A 16,670-nucleotide genomic window follows, 5' to 3' on the forward strand; every position below is an offset into this window, starting at 1 on the left:
GTTGATGGTTGTCGAGAAGCATATTGGGGGTATCGTTGCTTGAATATATGCCGAGGAAACTGTTTTAAGTGTTCTCGCACTGATGGCTCCAAATGCAACAGTTGTTGGAGAACGTTTTATGACCCAAGCACCTCTTGCAGCAAAATATGTTCCCCTGGCTGTATGAGCCGCTTTTGCGACGATGATGGAAAATGTAAGTGCATTGATAATTATGAAGGAGACAAATGTGACAAATGCATTGCTGGAAAATATGGAGACAGCTGTTCACTCAATTGCAACCATTCAAATTGCCGTTGCAATGCAAAGTATGGATGCGATTCTTGCAAACCTGGGTTTTATGGAAACAACACTTTATGTGTAAGTAGATGTTCAAATGGTTGTTTCATTAATACTTGTGATAATGAAGGGCGTTGTAATTGTAAACTTCAATTTTCCGGAGAGATGTGTGCGTACTGCATAGGTGGTTTCTTTGGTGAACACTGTAATGAAACGTGTCTAAACATCTGTTCTGAAAGAAGTTGCTCAAGAGATGGTACTTGCATATGTGGACAGAATTTTGAAGGAAAAAAATGCGACCGATGCATCGTGGATCGATATGGTGAGAAGTGTGAACATAAATGCAGTCCAGGATGCGCTACCCCTACTTGTGATGCCAAAACCGGATTTTGTCCTTGTAAAACTAATTTCCAAGGAGAAAAATGCAACGAATGCATCGAAGGGCTTTACGGTGAATATTGCAACCAAACCTGCGCTGTCAATTGTTTACAGGAAACCTGTTTAAGATCAACCGGTGTTTGCACTGCTGGTTGTAAAGATGGCTTTACCTCTGACAAATGCTCTGAACCCTGTAACTCACAGTGTAAAGCATGCCAGCAGAACAACGGATCTATCTGTGAATCATGCTTTGAAGACCATTGGGGTACGGCCTGTAGGTGCCCAATAAATTGTTACTGCGCTTCAGGGAGTAAAGAATGTCTTAATTGCCGAAATGGTTATATAAGCACAGATCTGAAATGTATTTGTCGAAAAGAATATTGCGCAGATACCTCCTGCAATTCCTGTAAAGGTGAGAGGTATTTCTCTTATAAAAATGCATGCTGCGAATGTAGTAATCATTGCAAGGACGGCAAATGCATTTCCCACAGTCAGTGTTTGGACGGATGCCAAGACGGGTATTTTGGGGAGGATTGTTTAGGGAAATGCATTGAAATAGATACCCATTGTTTGAGATGCCATAAAAATATTCGATCTTGTACATTATGTGAAAATAGTTACTATATTTCTTCAAACGAAACGTGTACACCCTGTTCATCGAATTGCGTGGATTTTAAATGTAAACAAAGAAGTGGAAATTGTACTGAAGGCTGCAATCTCGGACTTTGGAATTACACGTGTGATATCCCATGTCTAGGCAACTGCGATTCTTGCGACCAATTGTCAGGATTATGTATAATGTGTAACCAAGGTTTCAAGTACGGTCCCTATTGCAACATTTCTTGCAGTACCAAGTGTAAGAATCGCACATGCAATCAAAGAAATGGAGAATGTATGGAGGGCTGTTTTGAGGGATACACTGGATCATTTTGCGAGAAAGGTAAGGCATCGTACAAAACATTTAGATACCTTCATCTTACTTCAGTTTTAACTGGACATGAATTGCTTTTTAGGTTCATAAGACATTTTATTCATTTGAGGACATGGGCACTGATTTGATGCCTTACTTTCTTTGTAGATCAGCTCTTTGTAATGGCTTACGGATAAACGGAGTATTCGGTACTTTTTGTAGGATATTATGTTCCTAGCTTTTAGAATTGCATGGCTAACCTTTTACGTTGTAGTGAAAGGACAGGAACAGATATCAGTCACAATACCGAATGTTACATCGACAATTGTCGGAACTGTTGGTGGTTTTGTGTTTGGCATTCTGTTAATGTTAGCTGTTATTTGGATCTTAAAGCAAAGGTTAGACAGATTTATACTTCCTTTCGTTCGTTATATATATATATATATATATGTAAATATTTATCACAACGTTCCGGTTATGAAGGATATTTAGATCGATCAGATTCGTTCATTGTGCATTAAATAAGCTCATAACATAACTATAATGTATATTGTTTTTATTGTATGATTATGAATACGTTTGTCTCTCTTGTTATTATCAGCATTTCATGAACACTAAACATATGCCTAATATTTGAAACAGCTCTAAACAACACTTAATTTATATTCCTTTCTACAAGGTCCAATTTGTTTAATAACCGAACAGTGCATCGTAAAATGTCCGGGGACAGTGGCCACGGGAATAATCCATCAAAAACATTGAAACCGGAGACTTCTTACTCGAGCTTGTGTATCGGTAAGATATTACATTGTCATGGTTTCTAATGTATACATACTGTGTATTACAACCTTACTTAAACTTAAACAAAATACGGAAGTTTTTTTAAGGTTTATTATGTCATTAAATGAATAGTTCCATTGAGAAAAATATGTTAAGTTGACAGGATTCCACATATATTTTACATGAAACCCTTTAAACATATAATAGGAGAGACAACGTATCAACTTGCCAGTATAACTGGATAGCGTTTATAAATCCAAAATCATGGCATTGATTGAGTTCTGTTGTAGTCAAATCGCAATGCTAGCTGAATAATCCGAATAAAACCATGGCTGCTTTTTAAATATTTTGTGCTTCCAATTTTAACTCCTCCAGTATTTGTTTCATCAACGACGTTTAGAGCGAACGCAATGGTATGCACTGTTTTGTAACGGTCGAAAGTAGCACGCTATAACTAGCATCATGATTTCCTTTACAGCTGATGAACCTTCATATTCGTATCAGATTTTGTCTGAGGCACAGATGGAGAAAGATGACGGGAACCAAGAGTACGAACCAATGAAGCATGCCAACTCCTCTCAGAATACGGGTACGGAAGAAATCCAAGCGTATGAAACAATGAAGCCTACTAACTCCTCTAAGAATACGGAAGAAACCAAAGAGGACGAAACAATGAAGCATACCAACTCCTCTAAGAATACGGATACGGAGGAAACCCAAGAGTATGAAACAATGAAACGTACCAACTCCTCTAATAATACGGAAACGGAAACCAAAAGTAAAGACTTAGCGTGTGCGTAGTTGTAATTTGAGGTCATCGCCATGACGCGCAGTCAATTGAATTGAAAAAGTTTCCGAGACACATCACCGCTTTAATACAATTGCTTTCTTACCATGCCCTTTCTAAACACATCGCTTTCGCTCGTGTATCATTACCTATAAAAAGAAATTTCGAAAAACGCACGTTGTGGCAAGTGAGATGTCATTTGGGGGATAGGAAGAGGGAGATTCCCAGGACAAACGCATGTTTTATATAAAATATCAAATATCCGTACAAGTTATATCAGGGTGGGTGAAAATAATAAATTGTGTATTAACTTGATTTTGAATAACGACGAATCGTCCCAATTTGATTTAATACGTGAAGGCGTAAATAAACATAATTGAGTAATTATAATTATATTATGGCATGTATGTCAACTGTCATGAAGAATAGATGCATTATGAATGTCAACATCGTTCTTTATAGTTTGTTATCAATATCAAATCTTAACAGAAAGTATGCATGGCTTTCATCTAATTACAACTTCAATAATACTTTACGCTTACAGAAATAATGGATGACCTCTGGTTTAATTACCAATTATATAATCATATATTTTAACATAAAAGATGGCGCAAGTTTTGTAAATTTCTCCATTACTTTGCACTTGTTTACAGTCCACGATATTACACCATCATTGAAATCAATCAAAACCAGTTGTAAAATTGTGTGTATCAGTTGCAGTAGTCCCCACATTGTCAGGGAATGAGTATAAGGACAGTGTCTGTCTGCAGGTGCGTCGAAAGTTTTGGGATGCCCAGAAGATGTGTCATCCTCCTGATATGGTCTTAAGTTCCATTTATTCCCCGTAAGACCAAAGTGTCTTTACATGTTTTGCTTACAGCGTGTACAACGCGGGGTTTAACGTGTGGATTTTAATTTAAAAATAATTAATTACCCTTTTTAAGGTGGAGATGTTCATACTTCACCATCATATAGTGCAGATGTCAGATGTCAATCATTTCTGCTCTCGCAGCAGAGTTTCAGATATCATAAATTTAGAAAAGCTTTCTCTAAATTTGTTAATGGTCAATATAATATTATATCAAAATACAAAATTAGTCTTAAATCGCTGAAAGGCGAAACTCAATCAATGCCATGATTTTTGATTTATAAACGCTATCCAGTCATGCTGGCAGGTTGATACGTTGTCTCTCCTATTGTATGCTAAAAGGGTTTCATGTAAAATATATGTGGAATCCTGACATCATAACATATTTTTCTCAATGGAACTATTCATTTAATGACATAATGAACCTTAAAAAACCGTATTTTGTTTAAGTTTAAGTAAGGCTGTAATACACAGTATGTATACATTAGAAACCATGACAATGTAATATCTTATCGATACATTAGCTCGAGTAAGAAGTCTCCGGATTCAATTATCCAGCTACTCGTTACAGGTCTTACGTAAACTAGTTTAATTTCAGTAATTTCACAACAAAACTGTGCATCCTGTAACCTTGAGAAAAGTATTAACAATAATTCTATTTTCTACTAAATGCACAAACAATGTAATGAAAGCTAATCTAATTTAATTATAACTTTAATTAAAACTAATACGAGATGTTACCCAACATAACACGTGTCTGTTTGGTGAGTCAATTAAACATTTCTGCTGAGATGTAAAAACGTCGAACAATCTTTCGTACATAAAGTATTAGAGGAGCACCGCGTATAGGGACTATTAAATATGTTCCCCTGCGCCTGCGGAAATAGACATGTTGTCAAATATTCATCAAGTTGTCATGACCATATTTAAAAAGCAAAATTCTTAGCACTCGTTAACAAATTATTTTATAAAAAGCATAATGAAGCACTGATTGCCACATTTCAAGGCAGCACTGCACAATAGGATTATATGAGGACGTCGGACGCAATGCCCCACACCCTCCCTGTCCTAATCGAGGAAAATGTTTTGAACAAAAATGCGGCACAATCACATCTCGGTCAAAACTGGTAAATTATGCAGTAAATGTATTCAAATTTAATTCACATATACTACAGATGAACTCGTGTTTCTTTCTTTTCTTCATCCGTAAAAGAAATACCAAAAGTATTTTATAAGAGCACTGTCACTTATAATAACTCGTAGTTAAAAGGAAAATTGCACATACACTAACACTTAAGAAATACATTTATAAGAAATATGTATGGCTTAAAAACTAAGGTACTTTTTCCAATAATATGTTTGCATGGCTGATCCATGGTTTTAATTTACTCATATAATGTTCCCTAATGATTAATTACATAAAACGAGAATGTGCTTTCACTTTTTATACTATTTGAATGTGGTTGCCTTAAGTGAAACCTTGAGGTAAATTTTGGTAATGCACATCAGCGTTTATACATTCGTTTTTATGTTTTCGCTCACTATTAATTGCGCATTGACAATTTATTCCCTGACACTCATGATATCGTAATTACTAAATGCTATTATCTGCAGTAAAATAGCGAGAAGAAGTATTTTCAAACTGAGCTATTTCCTCTGGACGTTGCTAGGTGTTCTTCAATGTGACTGTAGGGACACCACATTCCTGTGCCAAAACATGAACAATTAAACCGTTGTTAATTGTAAAGTAATATCTTGAAACAAATATCTTGCTTGAAGGGAAATGCTTCTGATACAAACCAAGGTTTGATACGCTTACGGCTCAAGCAGCGAAATATGTCGTTAACGATTAATTGTTTTCATGTCATGACACATTTTTTAAAGACCTTGAATAGTTGTAGCCCGGAATTATATCTATTCTGGTTTTTCTGACCTAATCCTCCGGTACAAACAAAATAAAACCGTTGTTATATACACAAGTTACTTATGAAACAATAGAGTCATTGGACTGTTACATGAATTTATTTCAATAGCTCGAAATTCACCTTTTATTTGTACCGGCATGGGAAAACCCTGTTATGTTAATTCCGGGCTATATGTATTTAAGGCTCATACTTTATTAAGAGTGTGCTTGTTTCAGGTTTTTTTTTATTTTCTAGCCAAGAGGGATTTAAATCCATCGAAAACTCGTGTTTCATTGATCGGTAATCCAATCAATTAGCTATAAATCCGATGCGTGTGTGGTCTGGTTGTTGTGTTTATAAGTGTTTCTCGTTCAGTTTCGTTTTGAAACTTACCTTGCGCAACTGAACCGACATAAAATTTGAATGTTTGACAACTTATTTTGTCCCATTAGTTTAAATTTTATCACTGATATGTTAGGTATTCAGAACAGCCGTTTCAACAGTAAAACACTGGTAATTATTGGCTTGATATTTACTTAACCCCATTCGGTCACAGTCATTTGAAGAGAATGCATATCTTCTTTGTAAAAACATTAAGTGACATTTAGCCCAACATTATTATTATTTGCTACATACTAATCAAAGGGTCTCTCCAATCAACGATCGAGTATTAAATCACTGTGAAAGGGCTAAATATCAAAAAGTTAAACAACTCCGATGTTGGCAAAGAACGACGGGTACGAAATTTCATTGGATAGTTACATGCTTTATCACCGAATAAATGCATTAACATTTTTGTTTGAGTTTAAGTACAGTTGGATTAAAACGTTAATTATATCAAATTAAAACCCACACATTTTTTTTAGGAAAACAACGGCGCATCCATCCATTCTCCAACCCATTACGAGGCTTCACGATGTTTTCCCAGTAACTATAATATTATTAAAAGGAAGATACTACCCATACAATAACATTCACGGACATTTATGTTTGTTTGTAACTGAGGTGATATTGAGGATGAGTTCCAATTTGTTTGTGTATGTAGTGCTTATAATAATTTGGGCAGATTTTTTTAAATAGAAATACTACGTAAGACCAAGTCTGATCAAAATTGTTGAATTGTTACAGTCAGTCAAATTACAAAAAAGGTTAGCTAAGGTTGTGTAAGTATGCATTTGAGGCATTTATTAAACGTAAGTTTATTGTCACTCAAATTGTTAAGCATTTCATTTACATTTGTAAATTTTGTTTTCAAGTTCCATTATTATATTTTTACTTTATAAAGTCCATCCTCTCACTTCGTTTTCTTTTTTTACATTCCATGATTAAACAACTTACTGTGTGTAGAGTTTTATCTAATACAACTTTAATAAGGTTCTATTAATTTTTTCTTTCTTTTTGCACGTGCTATTCTATTTTTTCACGTTGATCATATGTATGTTTAACTCACAAGATCATGCTAAGAGAAACATGTTTATGTTAGATTAACTTTAATAAATAGTAGGAATCTCGAATCATTAAACACATCACAAAGAATTTCATGGTGATTAAAACCTGAGATTAATTGTAGAAAACTGTTATCAATTACAATTTAATATGGCCTTCATCTGTTTTCTATTTTATTTCTAAACTCCATTATAATCTCGAATGAAAATATTCATTTGCTTTCTTCTAAGACCCAAGCTTACTTAATAGTCTGAAATAAAGATTATCTGACAAAAACAGATGTTTTTTCTTATCCGTATTACACTTGTGTAACATAAAAGTCACCGATTTACATATTTCCCAAGGTCAAGTTAAATGACATGTGACCTTAACTTTTCTGTGTGATCTATTTCCCAAGGTCATGTTCAATGTAGGGTGACCTTAACCTTCAATTAAAAAGTATGTGTTATACTCCTGTTTTGCTGGGCTCTCCAAGACAGTAAACCGAATAAGTATAAAACAAAGATAGCTTGATCCAAGTGTAGCTAGTCTAGTTTAGTGCCAATAAGGCTTTAACCTTGTACCTCTAAACAGGCTCTTTATTTTTACAACTCAGATTGTCCCTGTAGTCTACATTGTTATATGTACACACCAGACACTGATCAGGTTTTATTGTTTTATGCAGACACTGATCAGTCTGTATTGTTTTAAGTATCAGCAGACACTGGTCAAATTAAATACATAGCCTCGACTGGGACATGAATTAAGTATAGCCTGAAAGAGACAACCACCGAAAGCGATGGGATGTTGCAGACACTCGGCACATTTGGTAAACGCAGACTAATAACCCTTTAATCGGCTTGGTGTTACAGATTAAAGTTGTCCTACTATACCAGTCTCTGTTTATAACAATTAGTTCAATAAGTGTATGCTGATTTACCAACATATATGTACGACAGTTTTGAAAGAAATACTTCCATCCAATCGAACAGAATATAACTTAAACCACTTAGAGCTCTGTAGTGCAGCTTGTAATTGCATTGCATCGACATACAAGACACTCAACAGTCAATTATTTTTCATTTGTTTATTCCTTTTTACCTTAACTCATTTATACCATAATCGCATGAGAATTCCTGTAAAGTACATGTTTCATATAAAATCTTCTTTCTCAAATGAAATGAAAATAAAAATCGCCCTATATATAAGGGTATTTTCAAAGTTACCTTATTATCAAGATTATATGCCCCACACATTGATATTATGTTGATATTAAGTTATTATGTTCATTTTCGTATGATTCTAATTTATGAACTCTTTGTTTGGTTTCCTGTAGTCTTAGACATTTCGTTAAAAAATGTTGGGACAAGTCTGAGGCTCGGTACTCAAAAAATGGTTTAAATCCCCGATTGACTCCAGTTACGCTAACCGTTCCAGGGAGGCTACCAGGAGACTAAATGATGTTCTATTTTTGTTTTCTTTCTTTTTACACGTTTTTCTTTATTTTTTTACGATATATATATATATATATATATATATATATATATATATACAAATTCAACCTTTGGGACATTTTGCCTATTTGAACAACCTTTGGAAGACATTATCATTTCATGCTATATATCCTATATTAATATATCCTTTGCATATTCCTTCATAAAATATGCATAAATAAATGTAGTAAAGCATAATTAATGATGTTTTTTCCCAAAATACTAGCCATCGAGAATATACAATTTTTGACTGTCGCCTAAAGGTAAAGCGCCGGATGTTCATGAAAAAGTACAACCTTTGGGAGAAGTACCCCAAATGTTGTACTGTATATGTCGCCGAAAGGTTCAATATTATATATAATGTAATTTGACTACTTTACTCAGCCGGTAGATTGGTCTGAATGTCTCGCGGCAGACCCTGTTCGAATGTTTTAGTCCTACTGACAACGTTAAGATGCCAGTTTGGTAACCATGATTTATGTAGTCATCTCCTCAAGCCTTTCAATATATTGTTAAATTATTATTTCTTGCATTTTATTTGCTGTGTTCATAACAATATTTGAAGCTAATTTTAATTTAAAGTCGGGCTAGGTTGTGATCTTACTCTCAAACTAAGACGAAGATTTATGAACCTTTATTAACAATAACAACAAAATCTATGCCATTATTAATAAACCACATACATGTTGTTTGTCCAATGACATACTCTATTGCCGTTTTCATCATTGCATTACTCTTGTAAAAAGCAGCATTGTTTGCAATTATGACTGGGTTGCTGAATTGCTTCAACCACCAGTTGGTGTGTAAGCTTCTTTAAACTCGCACTCGGGCCTTGCCCATTCGACGAGTGCTCTGGTAAGAGTGTTAGTTATCTAAAATAATTCGATAATGGTGCACAGACACAATAAAACCCTGGTTTGAGCCAATCCAATTCTTTGACGTGCCGCAAAATATAGAACTGTCACACGGGACCCCGATTAACGTCCATCCCGGAAGATGATGAGTATATTAGTGTTACGGTTGGGAATAGAAACTGCTGTCCCTGGATTGACTAGTGTGACACAAGACCACGGAACAACCTGGAAAACGTTGACAAGCTATTAACCGTGTATTTCGGTATTTTCTCCCTATATATGGCGATACCGATGAGCAATGCGATGGTTGTCGAAATAAATCCTCCGGCGGGATTATGTATGCCAAAAACGTGCCCTGGTATCCAAACGCGTAGTTAGCAGCTAGCCTATTTCATTTTCGTTAGCTGGAAGAACATCAATAATTATGAAACGGGTATAAAAATTACAAGTTATTATGACTATATGCAAAATGCAGCATGAATGACTCATTTAAGTAATAGTTTAATACGAAAAGTTGAAATTGTTGTGTATGATGTCCACATCCTGTTATGCCAATGCCAAAACGATTGTCTGATGGAGGGTCAGACATCGACGGCCCTATACTTGGAGGAAGAATTGGCGATTGGATTTTAAATATGTCTCTGGTGCAATGTTGTCTGCGATTGCATATGTTTTCTTCTCAGACTTAAACAGACGTGTCGTTGCAAACCCACTGTTCCTATACTTTAAATAACAAATAGAAACCACTCTTTGCTAATATCTACCGTTATGGCATTCCTTAAAACACCTAGTGCACGTGCGTTTTTCAAAATCATTTCAGAACTGAAAAAGAGTGAAATCTATATACATTGTTAATTTATTATGTTTTCAATTTGAAAAAAAAAACTGAAATGCTATGAATATATGTAAGTTTCACTCGTATCTATTTGATTGTTAAACCAATCGAAATAATTATATGAGGCTTTTTTTCCAAGAAAATAATGACTGCAAAACAAATCAGTTACGTATTATTTCACTTGAGAAGCAACCACCAGAAATCATACAGTAAAATTACACTAAGAAAAATGATTTGTTTTAATGAATGTAGTGCAGTTAATCTCTCCAAAAAAGATTTAAAGGTGCACTTGACAATTATTCTTGAATAATTGATACGGTATAAAAGCGGTTACAGCAGGCGAGAAAATGCACAATATAAGATAAGAAGGTACAACACTCGCCCCAGGCGGTAGGTCCTGACGCGAGGCCAAGACTGTCTGTACATCATCTTTCCGCGTATCTATAACGCATTTAAACAAAGCGACACACGAACATTCCCTAGATTGAATATCAAATTGATATTGCCACTAACCGTTTTTTCTTGAATCCATCGTGTATGCGGTCGAACAACTTCTTCCTTGTGTCGATCACTTTGTGGTTAATAAAGGTGATTGGTTGCCCCTCTTTCCCATTTCTAACCTACGCCCCTTAGAAGGGGTTTACATACTTAATTATTATACGGCTCCAGACATTAATTAAGTAGAATTGTATTTTAAACATTGGCATAACACATGTAAATAGGGGGTAGACGATGTATAACAAATATAAGATATTTTGAACGTTTGAGATTCAAAGATTCATTTAAATATGTATCAAAATGAATCTAGGAACAATTTAATTTATTCAAAAATGGTTCTTATATAGTTTTCCCATCAATTTATAGAAATTATTTCAATTACAAATCGAACTTCAGTTTTCCAGACATACTCATTCGTTTCATGATGTCTCTCCCAGAGGAGTCCGACTGCAAATACTAATTGTTCAGATATTAAAAATGTGTTCATTGGTTGCACGACACCTAGTTAAGTTTAAATTTTTTTTACTAATTTGTGGGATTATATTGTTCCTGAAACAATTCTTAGTCAGTAAAACCTTTAAAATTGGTTATTTTGTTTTGTATTCGAATAACAAGGGACCACATAAATCCGCTGGCGACTTTTGGACACCAAATAACTGGGGGTTGAGGTTTTCACTTAAACCCAGGTTATGGTTACACCATTGAAGTCGAGACAACCGTTGAAGTATAAAAAACCCGAAAAGAATGAGGTCACAGGAGCGGAATTTTATACAGGATAATGAGGCCTTAATTGAAATTGATTCGACTTTTTATTGCAATCCCTGTAACGGAAAAAGATTTATCACAAGTTTAGAAAAGTCATCGGTACACACAGAACATAATGCTTGACAAACCTATTGACTATTTGACATAAGATTTTGTTTTATATTGACTGACGAAGAGATGTATCACTGTTATATTATTGGAAGGCATTTACTGCATGTTTTACAGACTAATTAACACATAACAGACACTTTGCAAACACGTCCTAGCAGTAAATGCACAGTTGTGTTTATGTAAGGTTTATTCGTGTTTCTTAACATGACTTTTACCTCAATTATACACCATTGATATATCTAAATCAATACGTTGAATAAATAACTGAGTCGGAAATAAAAACGTATGTTTTATAATTATTAAGGTTTAAACGAAATCCTTATTTAATTTACATGGAAAAGAGCTTTCATACGAAATACGTTTAAGCGACATACAATATACATTGATTTTTATTACTTCTTCAGGAAGGATCGCTTAAGATCATATCGTTATTTACATGAAGCTTACAAAGGCCATTTTTCCTGCAACAAAATAGAGGGAAGAACAGAACAATAACACTAACATAATTTTACGGAATATTTGTTTGAATTGTATTCATAATCTTTTTAAGTTCTTAACCAGACGACTTACACTGAGCAGAGATTATCGGTTGAAAATTTAAAACAATTTGCACTTTTGGGACATATAATTTTGCATAGGTCCTTAAGTACGAATGTCCTGAAAATATTGTGACAAGCATATCATCAACTTTTATGTATTTACTTCAATCTTTGATTTCGCATAACTTGGCGTAAGAACGTGAAGGATTCTGTATTTAAGACACAACCGTTTCATTCATTGGCAGGTATATTGTCCTTAAGTCTATAATAAATTCATATAGTGTACTAGATGCCATTTTTTCTAAATCGAACAACTTATAGAATATTCAGTGTTTTACATATATTTTACTGTTTGAAATTATGGAATAAAACGAAAAGGACTTTATGGACTTATGCATGGCATAAAGAACGATATATTAATCAGCTTTTAACACTACCGAGCCCGGTAAACAAACACTTATTATTACAATTATTTTGATGATCTATTATTCACGTTGTGGTGACAAAAAAAAATATTTTTCTTTTCTGTTTTCGTTTTTACATGATAGGATGAGGTATTTCAGAGTATTATTTTACAAATCAGGTCTAACCATAAACAATTAAATACATGTCACCACAAAAACATAACGTCAAATGAACAAACGCATCAAGAAAAAAATATCGGAAAAATGTATATATTATAAACAATTTTTCAATTCTTCTCATTTAAAGCTTGTACACAACCATTGTACTAATAGAAGTCCAGAATGATACATGGTATATGCTATGCAAGTTGATGGTAAACTTCGGGTCCAAGTACATTGTAGGTTTTTGACCCACGCCTAATTCATTCAATGAAAACTATTCAAATATAGAAAATAAATTATATCCAGTGAAAAAGAGCATACACTGAACTAGGGGCGACATGTTTATGTCTAGATAGTCAAGTATGGGTAATAATTACCATGTACTTGAATACTTAATTGGAAAACAATCGAACGCGGGCCGTTTGAAAAACAAAAACAAACAAAAACAACATAAATATGTAGATAAACATTTGAAAAAAACAACTAGAAAAATAAATTAATACAAAATGTCAAAATATTCTTTGGTATTGAAGAAGTTTTAGAATTCAGATAGTAGTGAGGCAACTGGAAATTCAACAAAAAAGAGGTCAGTTCACATTGCTATATATGTATGCACACTGGACGAAACGTCCTGATCTCAGAACACTCTCTTGCCAATGAACTGTCTGCGAGTCTTACTCATCCTTTAAAAATATCAAAGTTACCGTACTCTAGCTTTTACATTTTCAAGACACGCATGCTATCCAATTTCTAAATTACAACAAGTCAAGAACAATGAAAAAAAAACATATCCAAAATTCAGGGCTGTGGGACCACATATTTCATTCATCGTAGAGTCCGCGTTTACTCATTTGGCAAATTTCCCAAAAACAAATGGGATTAACCCACCCCCTTGGCCTCAGAAATATGTTTCAGTCACACTTGGGGCTGTGACTGAGTCAATAACGCAGCCTCTATAGAGTGCGGGGAGACCTTTATAAACTCAACAATGGCAATAATACACGCCAAGTGGCGACATGTCAAGCCCGCTAAATAAGCTTCAGACACAGCCAGAATATTTTCCATGTTATTGCAACACAGACATACATGGAGTTCAACAGTAAGACGAAAACTATTTATATTTAGTATGATATATTATTTGGTAACGATCAACTTGATTTTTTTTTAAAAAACTCGAACTTCTCAAATTATTATGTACTCAATTAATTAATGTTTCAATAGTACTGTTTCAAATGTTGACCTCTCAGTGATACCTTCAGGCCTGGCTGATGTGTGTGCTACGTCGCCTTATAATTGTGAAACCGTTTTGAAAATCCTACTATGTATGATCAATACAGCCAAGACAATGTTTCCTCAGGATCGATTGATGTACTTACGTTTTATTGAAAATCCTTGTATACATGGTAAAGTTTCAACCCGGACTAAGTTCAGTCAAAATAAGTTCTATCAACAGTATTCATTTTGATATTTAACTTGTATTGTTTCCTTGACATTTGACGTACAGATCATTGCTGTGCGTTCATACCGCTCGTAGGCTCGTACTTAGGCGGGATTCCGATCGTACAAACTTCATAAACAGACAGAAAAAAGGTACAAACATTATCACTACGAAATCGTGGCTTAATAAAATCAATCTTTATTTACAGAACAGAATAGACTATTCCGAAACAACAGTTTGTCTTAAAATCCGCTTTTCTACGATCATCATAATTATCAAATCACTATTGAACCCACGGACAAATCCCGCCAACTATGAGATTCTGCGATGACCGTGATAGTATGCAACTGACTGGTATGTTTTGCCTATTAAATGAAATAGTAATCTAATATCTACAGCGTGCTTAAAAGATAAAAGAGACATTTAGAAACGTTTAAAATTATTAACATATATATATATGTTCTAGCACCATTACTGATGATAACATTTTACTGAAAATAATTCATCTAAGCTAGAATTGCTAGTCCTTAGCTGAATATATAGCTATCTCCGCCTACTGGTTATTGTCCTAATAGGCACATGAGAGGGAAATTCCAGTCTGAGCTGAACATTTACTGCTTCCGCCCACTGGTTGTCGCCCTAATAGGCACATCAGGGGAAATTTCCAGTCCTAGACGAAAACCTTTATGTTTATAATAATATATCATTTGGTGACGAACAACTTTGAAAAAAAAAAAAAATCGAACCTCTTAATTTATTATGTACTTAGTTAATGAATGTATCAACAGTACTATTTAACTGTTGACCTCTAAGTGTTACCTTAGGACCTGGCTGATGTGTGCACCATGTCCCCTCATAATGATGAACCTTCATGTCAAAGCCGTTTTGAAAATCCTATTATGAAATATCAAAATACAGCCAAGACAATGGTCGGTCAGGATGGATGGATGTACTCACGTTTTGTTGAAACTCATAGAATGCATTGTTCATCCCGGACTAGCTTCAGTCTAAATAAGTGTTATCAACAGTGTTAGTTTTGATATTTGACCTGCAAGTGTGTCCTAGACATTTGACGAACACATCTGTGTTTATGCGCTTAGGGCTTTATGGTGATCCTTTATACTTGGTTAAGATGCAGTTCGGGTGGAAGCACTTACAAACTTTTACCCACTCAGTAATCTTTTTCAATATCATTATTTAACATAACACAAACGCTGAGGTACCAGTCATTCAATATGTATGCGTTTCAAGCCTTTGGATATACGGTTACAGTCCTGTTATCGGTCATTAATATTTTCCGTAAATGCATTAATTAGTGAGTTGTTAAATATTATTCTCTCAATATTCATCTTTGTTATACATGTGTATGGATTGAATTTGAATGAGAATGTCACTTTTAGGAAAAAGAACTATTGCTGTGCGTTCATACGGTATGTAGGTTCGTATGTAGGCGCGCGCCCGATTTTTCAAACTGCATAAACCGACAGAAATAAGGTACATACATTATCACTAAGAAATTGTTGCGTAATAAAACCTATTTGTATTAATTAGACCATTCAAAAGCAACAGTTCTTCAAATCCGCTTTTCAACGATCATCGTTATTATCAAATCACTATTGAACTCTCAGACGAACCCGCAAAATATGAGATTCGGCGATGACCGTGATATTATGCAACTGACTAGTATGTTTTGCCTCTTAAGCGGAAACATTAATCTTAAGTCTACAGCGCGCTTAAAAGACGAGAGTGACATTTAGAAACGTTTAAAATTATAAGCATAAATACGTGTTGTGGCACCATTATTGATAATAACATTTTACTGAAAATAGTTCATGGATGCCATATTCTAGCATGACACATACTACTCTTACCGACCATAACTTTTCTAAACCCTAAATAATACTTGTCCTTGAGGCCTAGGTAAAATGTTTATGTCATTTCTATGCAGCAAAAAAGTAAATATGCATCTATGTCCTTTTATATAAAAATTGTGTTTACACTCATCAGAACATTGGATCTACAAAAATAATAAATTTGATAACATGAAATTCAAAGTCAAACATTTGGAAAAACAAATTATTATAAAATATAATACCGTTTGGATTACAATCGATTAAACCGTCCGGTAACATACTTTTTTGTCTTCAAAATGTTGCAACGATGTAACCCAAAGGTCGGATTGCCAAACCATTTCGGACACTTTTTTAAAGCATTTTCTAGAAATATTATTGTTGTTCTTCACA

The 16,670-nt window shown here is 34.4% G+C and overlaps 1 protein-coding gene across 2 annotated transcripts; it reads left to right on the plus strand.

Moving 5' to 3' along the window:
• The first annotated feature begins 474 nt into the window (after positions 1–474).
• Positions 475–3,171, plus strand: LOC128218678 (uncharacterized). Of its 2 annotated transcripts, XM_052926334.1 has the most exons (3): positions 1,761–1,962; positions 2,244–2,359; positions 2,823–3,171. In XM_052926334.1, the coding sequence occupies exons 1-3, from the start codon at positions 1,793–1,795 to the stop codon at positions 3,143–3,145; spliced, it is 609 nt and encodes a 202-aa protein (XP_052782294.1). In that variant the 5' UTR covers positions 1,761–1,792; the 3' UTR covers positions 3,146–3,171. The 2 variants fall into 2 exon arrangements, with proteins under 2 accessions (XP_052782293.1, XP_052782294.1); XM_052926333.1 differs by lacking the exons at positions 1,761–1,962; positions 2,244–2,359 and adding an exon at positions 475–1,594.
• Positions 3,172–16,670: the final 13,499 nt, after the last annotated feature.

The sequence above is a fragment of the Mya arenaria genome, chromosome 15 (assembly GCF_026914265.1).
Source record: "Mya arenaria isolate MELC-2E11 chromosome 15, ASM2691426v1".
NCBI classification, from domain to species: Eukaryota; Metazoa; Mollusca; class Bivalvia; order Myida; family Myidae; genus Mya; species Mya arenaria.

Bases quoted from the DNA above. Each gene is read 5' to 3' on its own strand.
- LOC128218678 (XM_052926334.1), top strand. From the start codon at position 1,793: ATGTTCCTAGCTTTTAGAATTGCATGGCTAACCTTTTACGTTGTAGTG. The intron at 1,963-2,243 runs GTTAGACAGATT...CCTTTCTACAAG, and splicing joins ATTTGGATCTTAAAGCAAAG to GTCCAATTTGTTTAATAACC. The intron at 2,360-2,822 runs GTAAGATATTAC...TTTCCTTTACAG, and splicing joins TTACTCGAGCTTGTGTATCG to CTGATGAACCTTCATATTCG.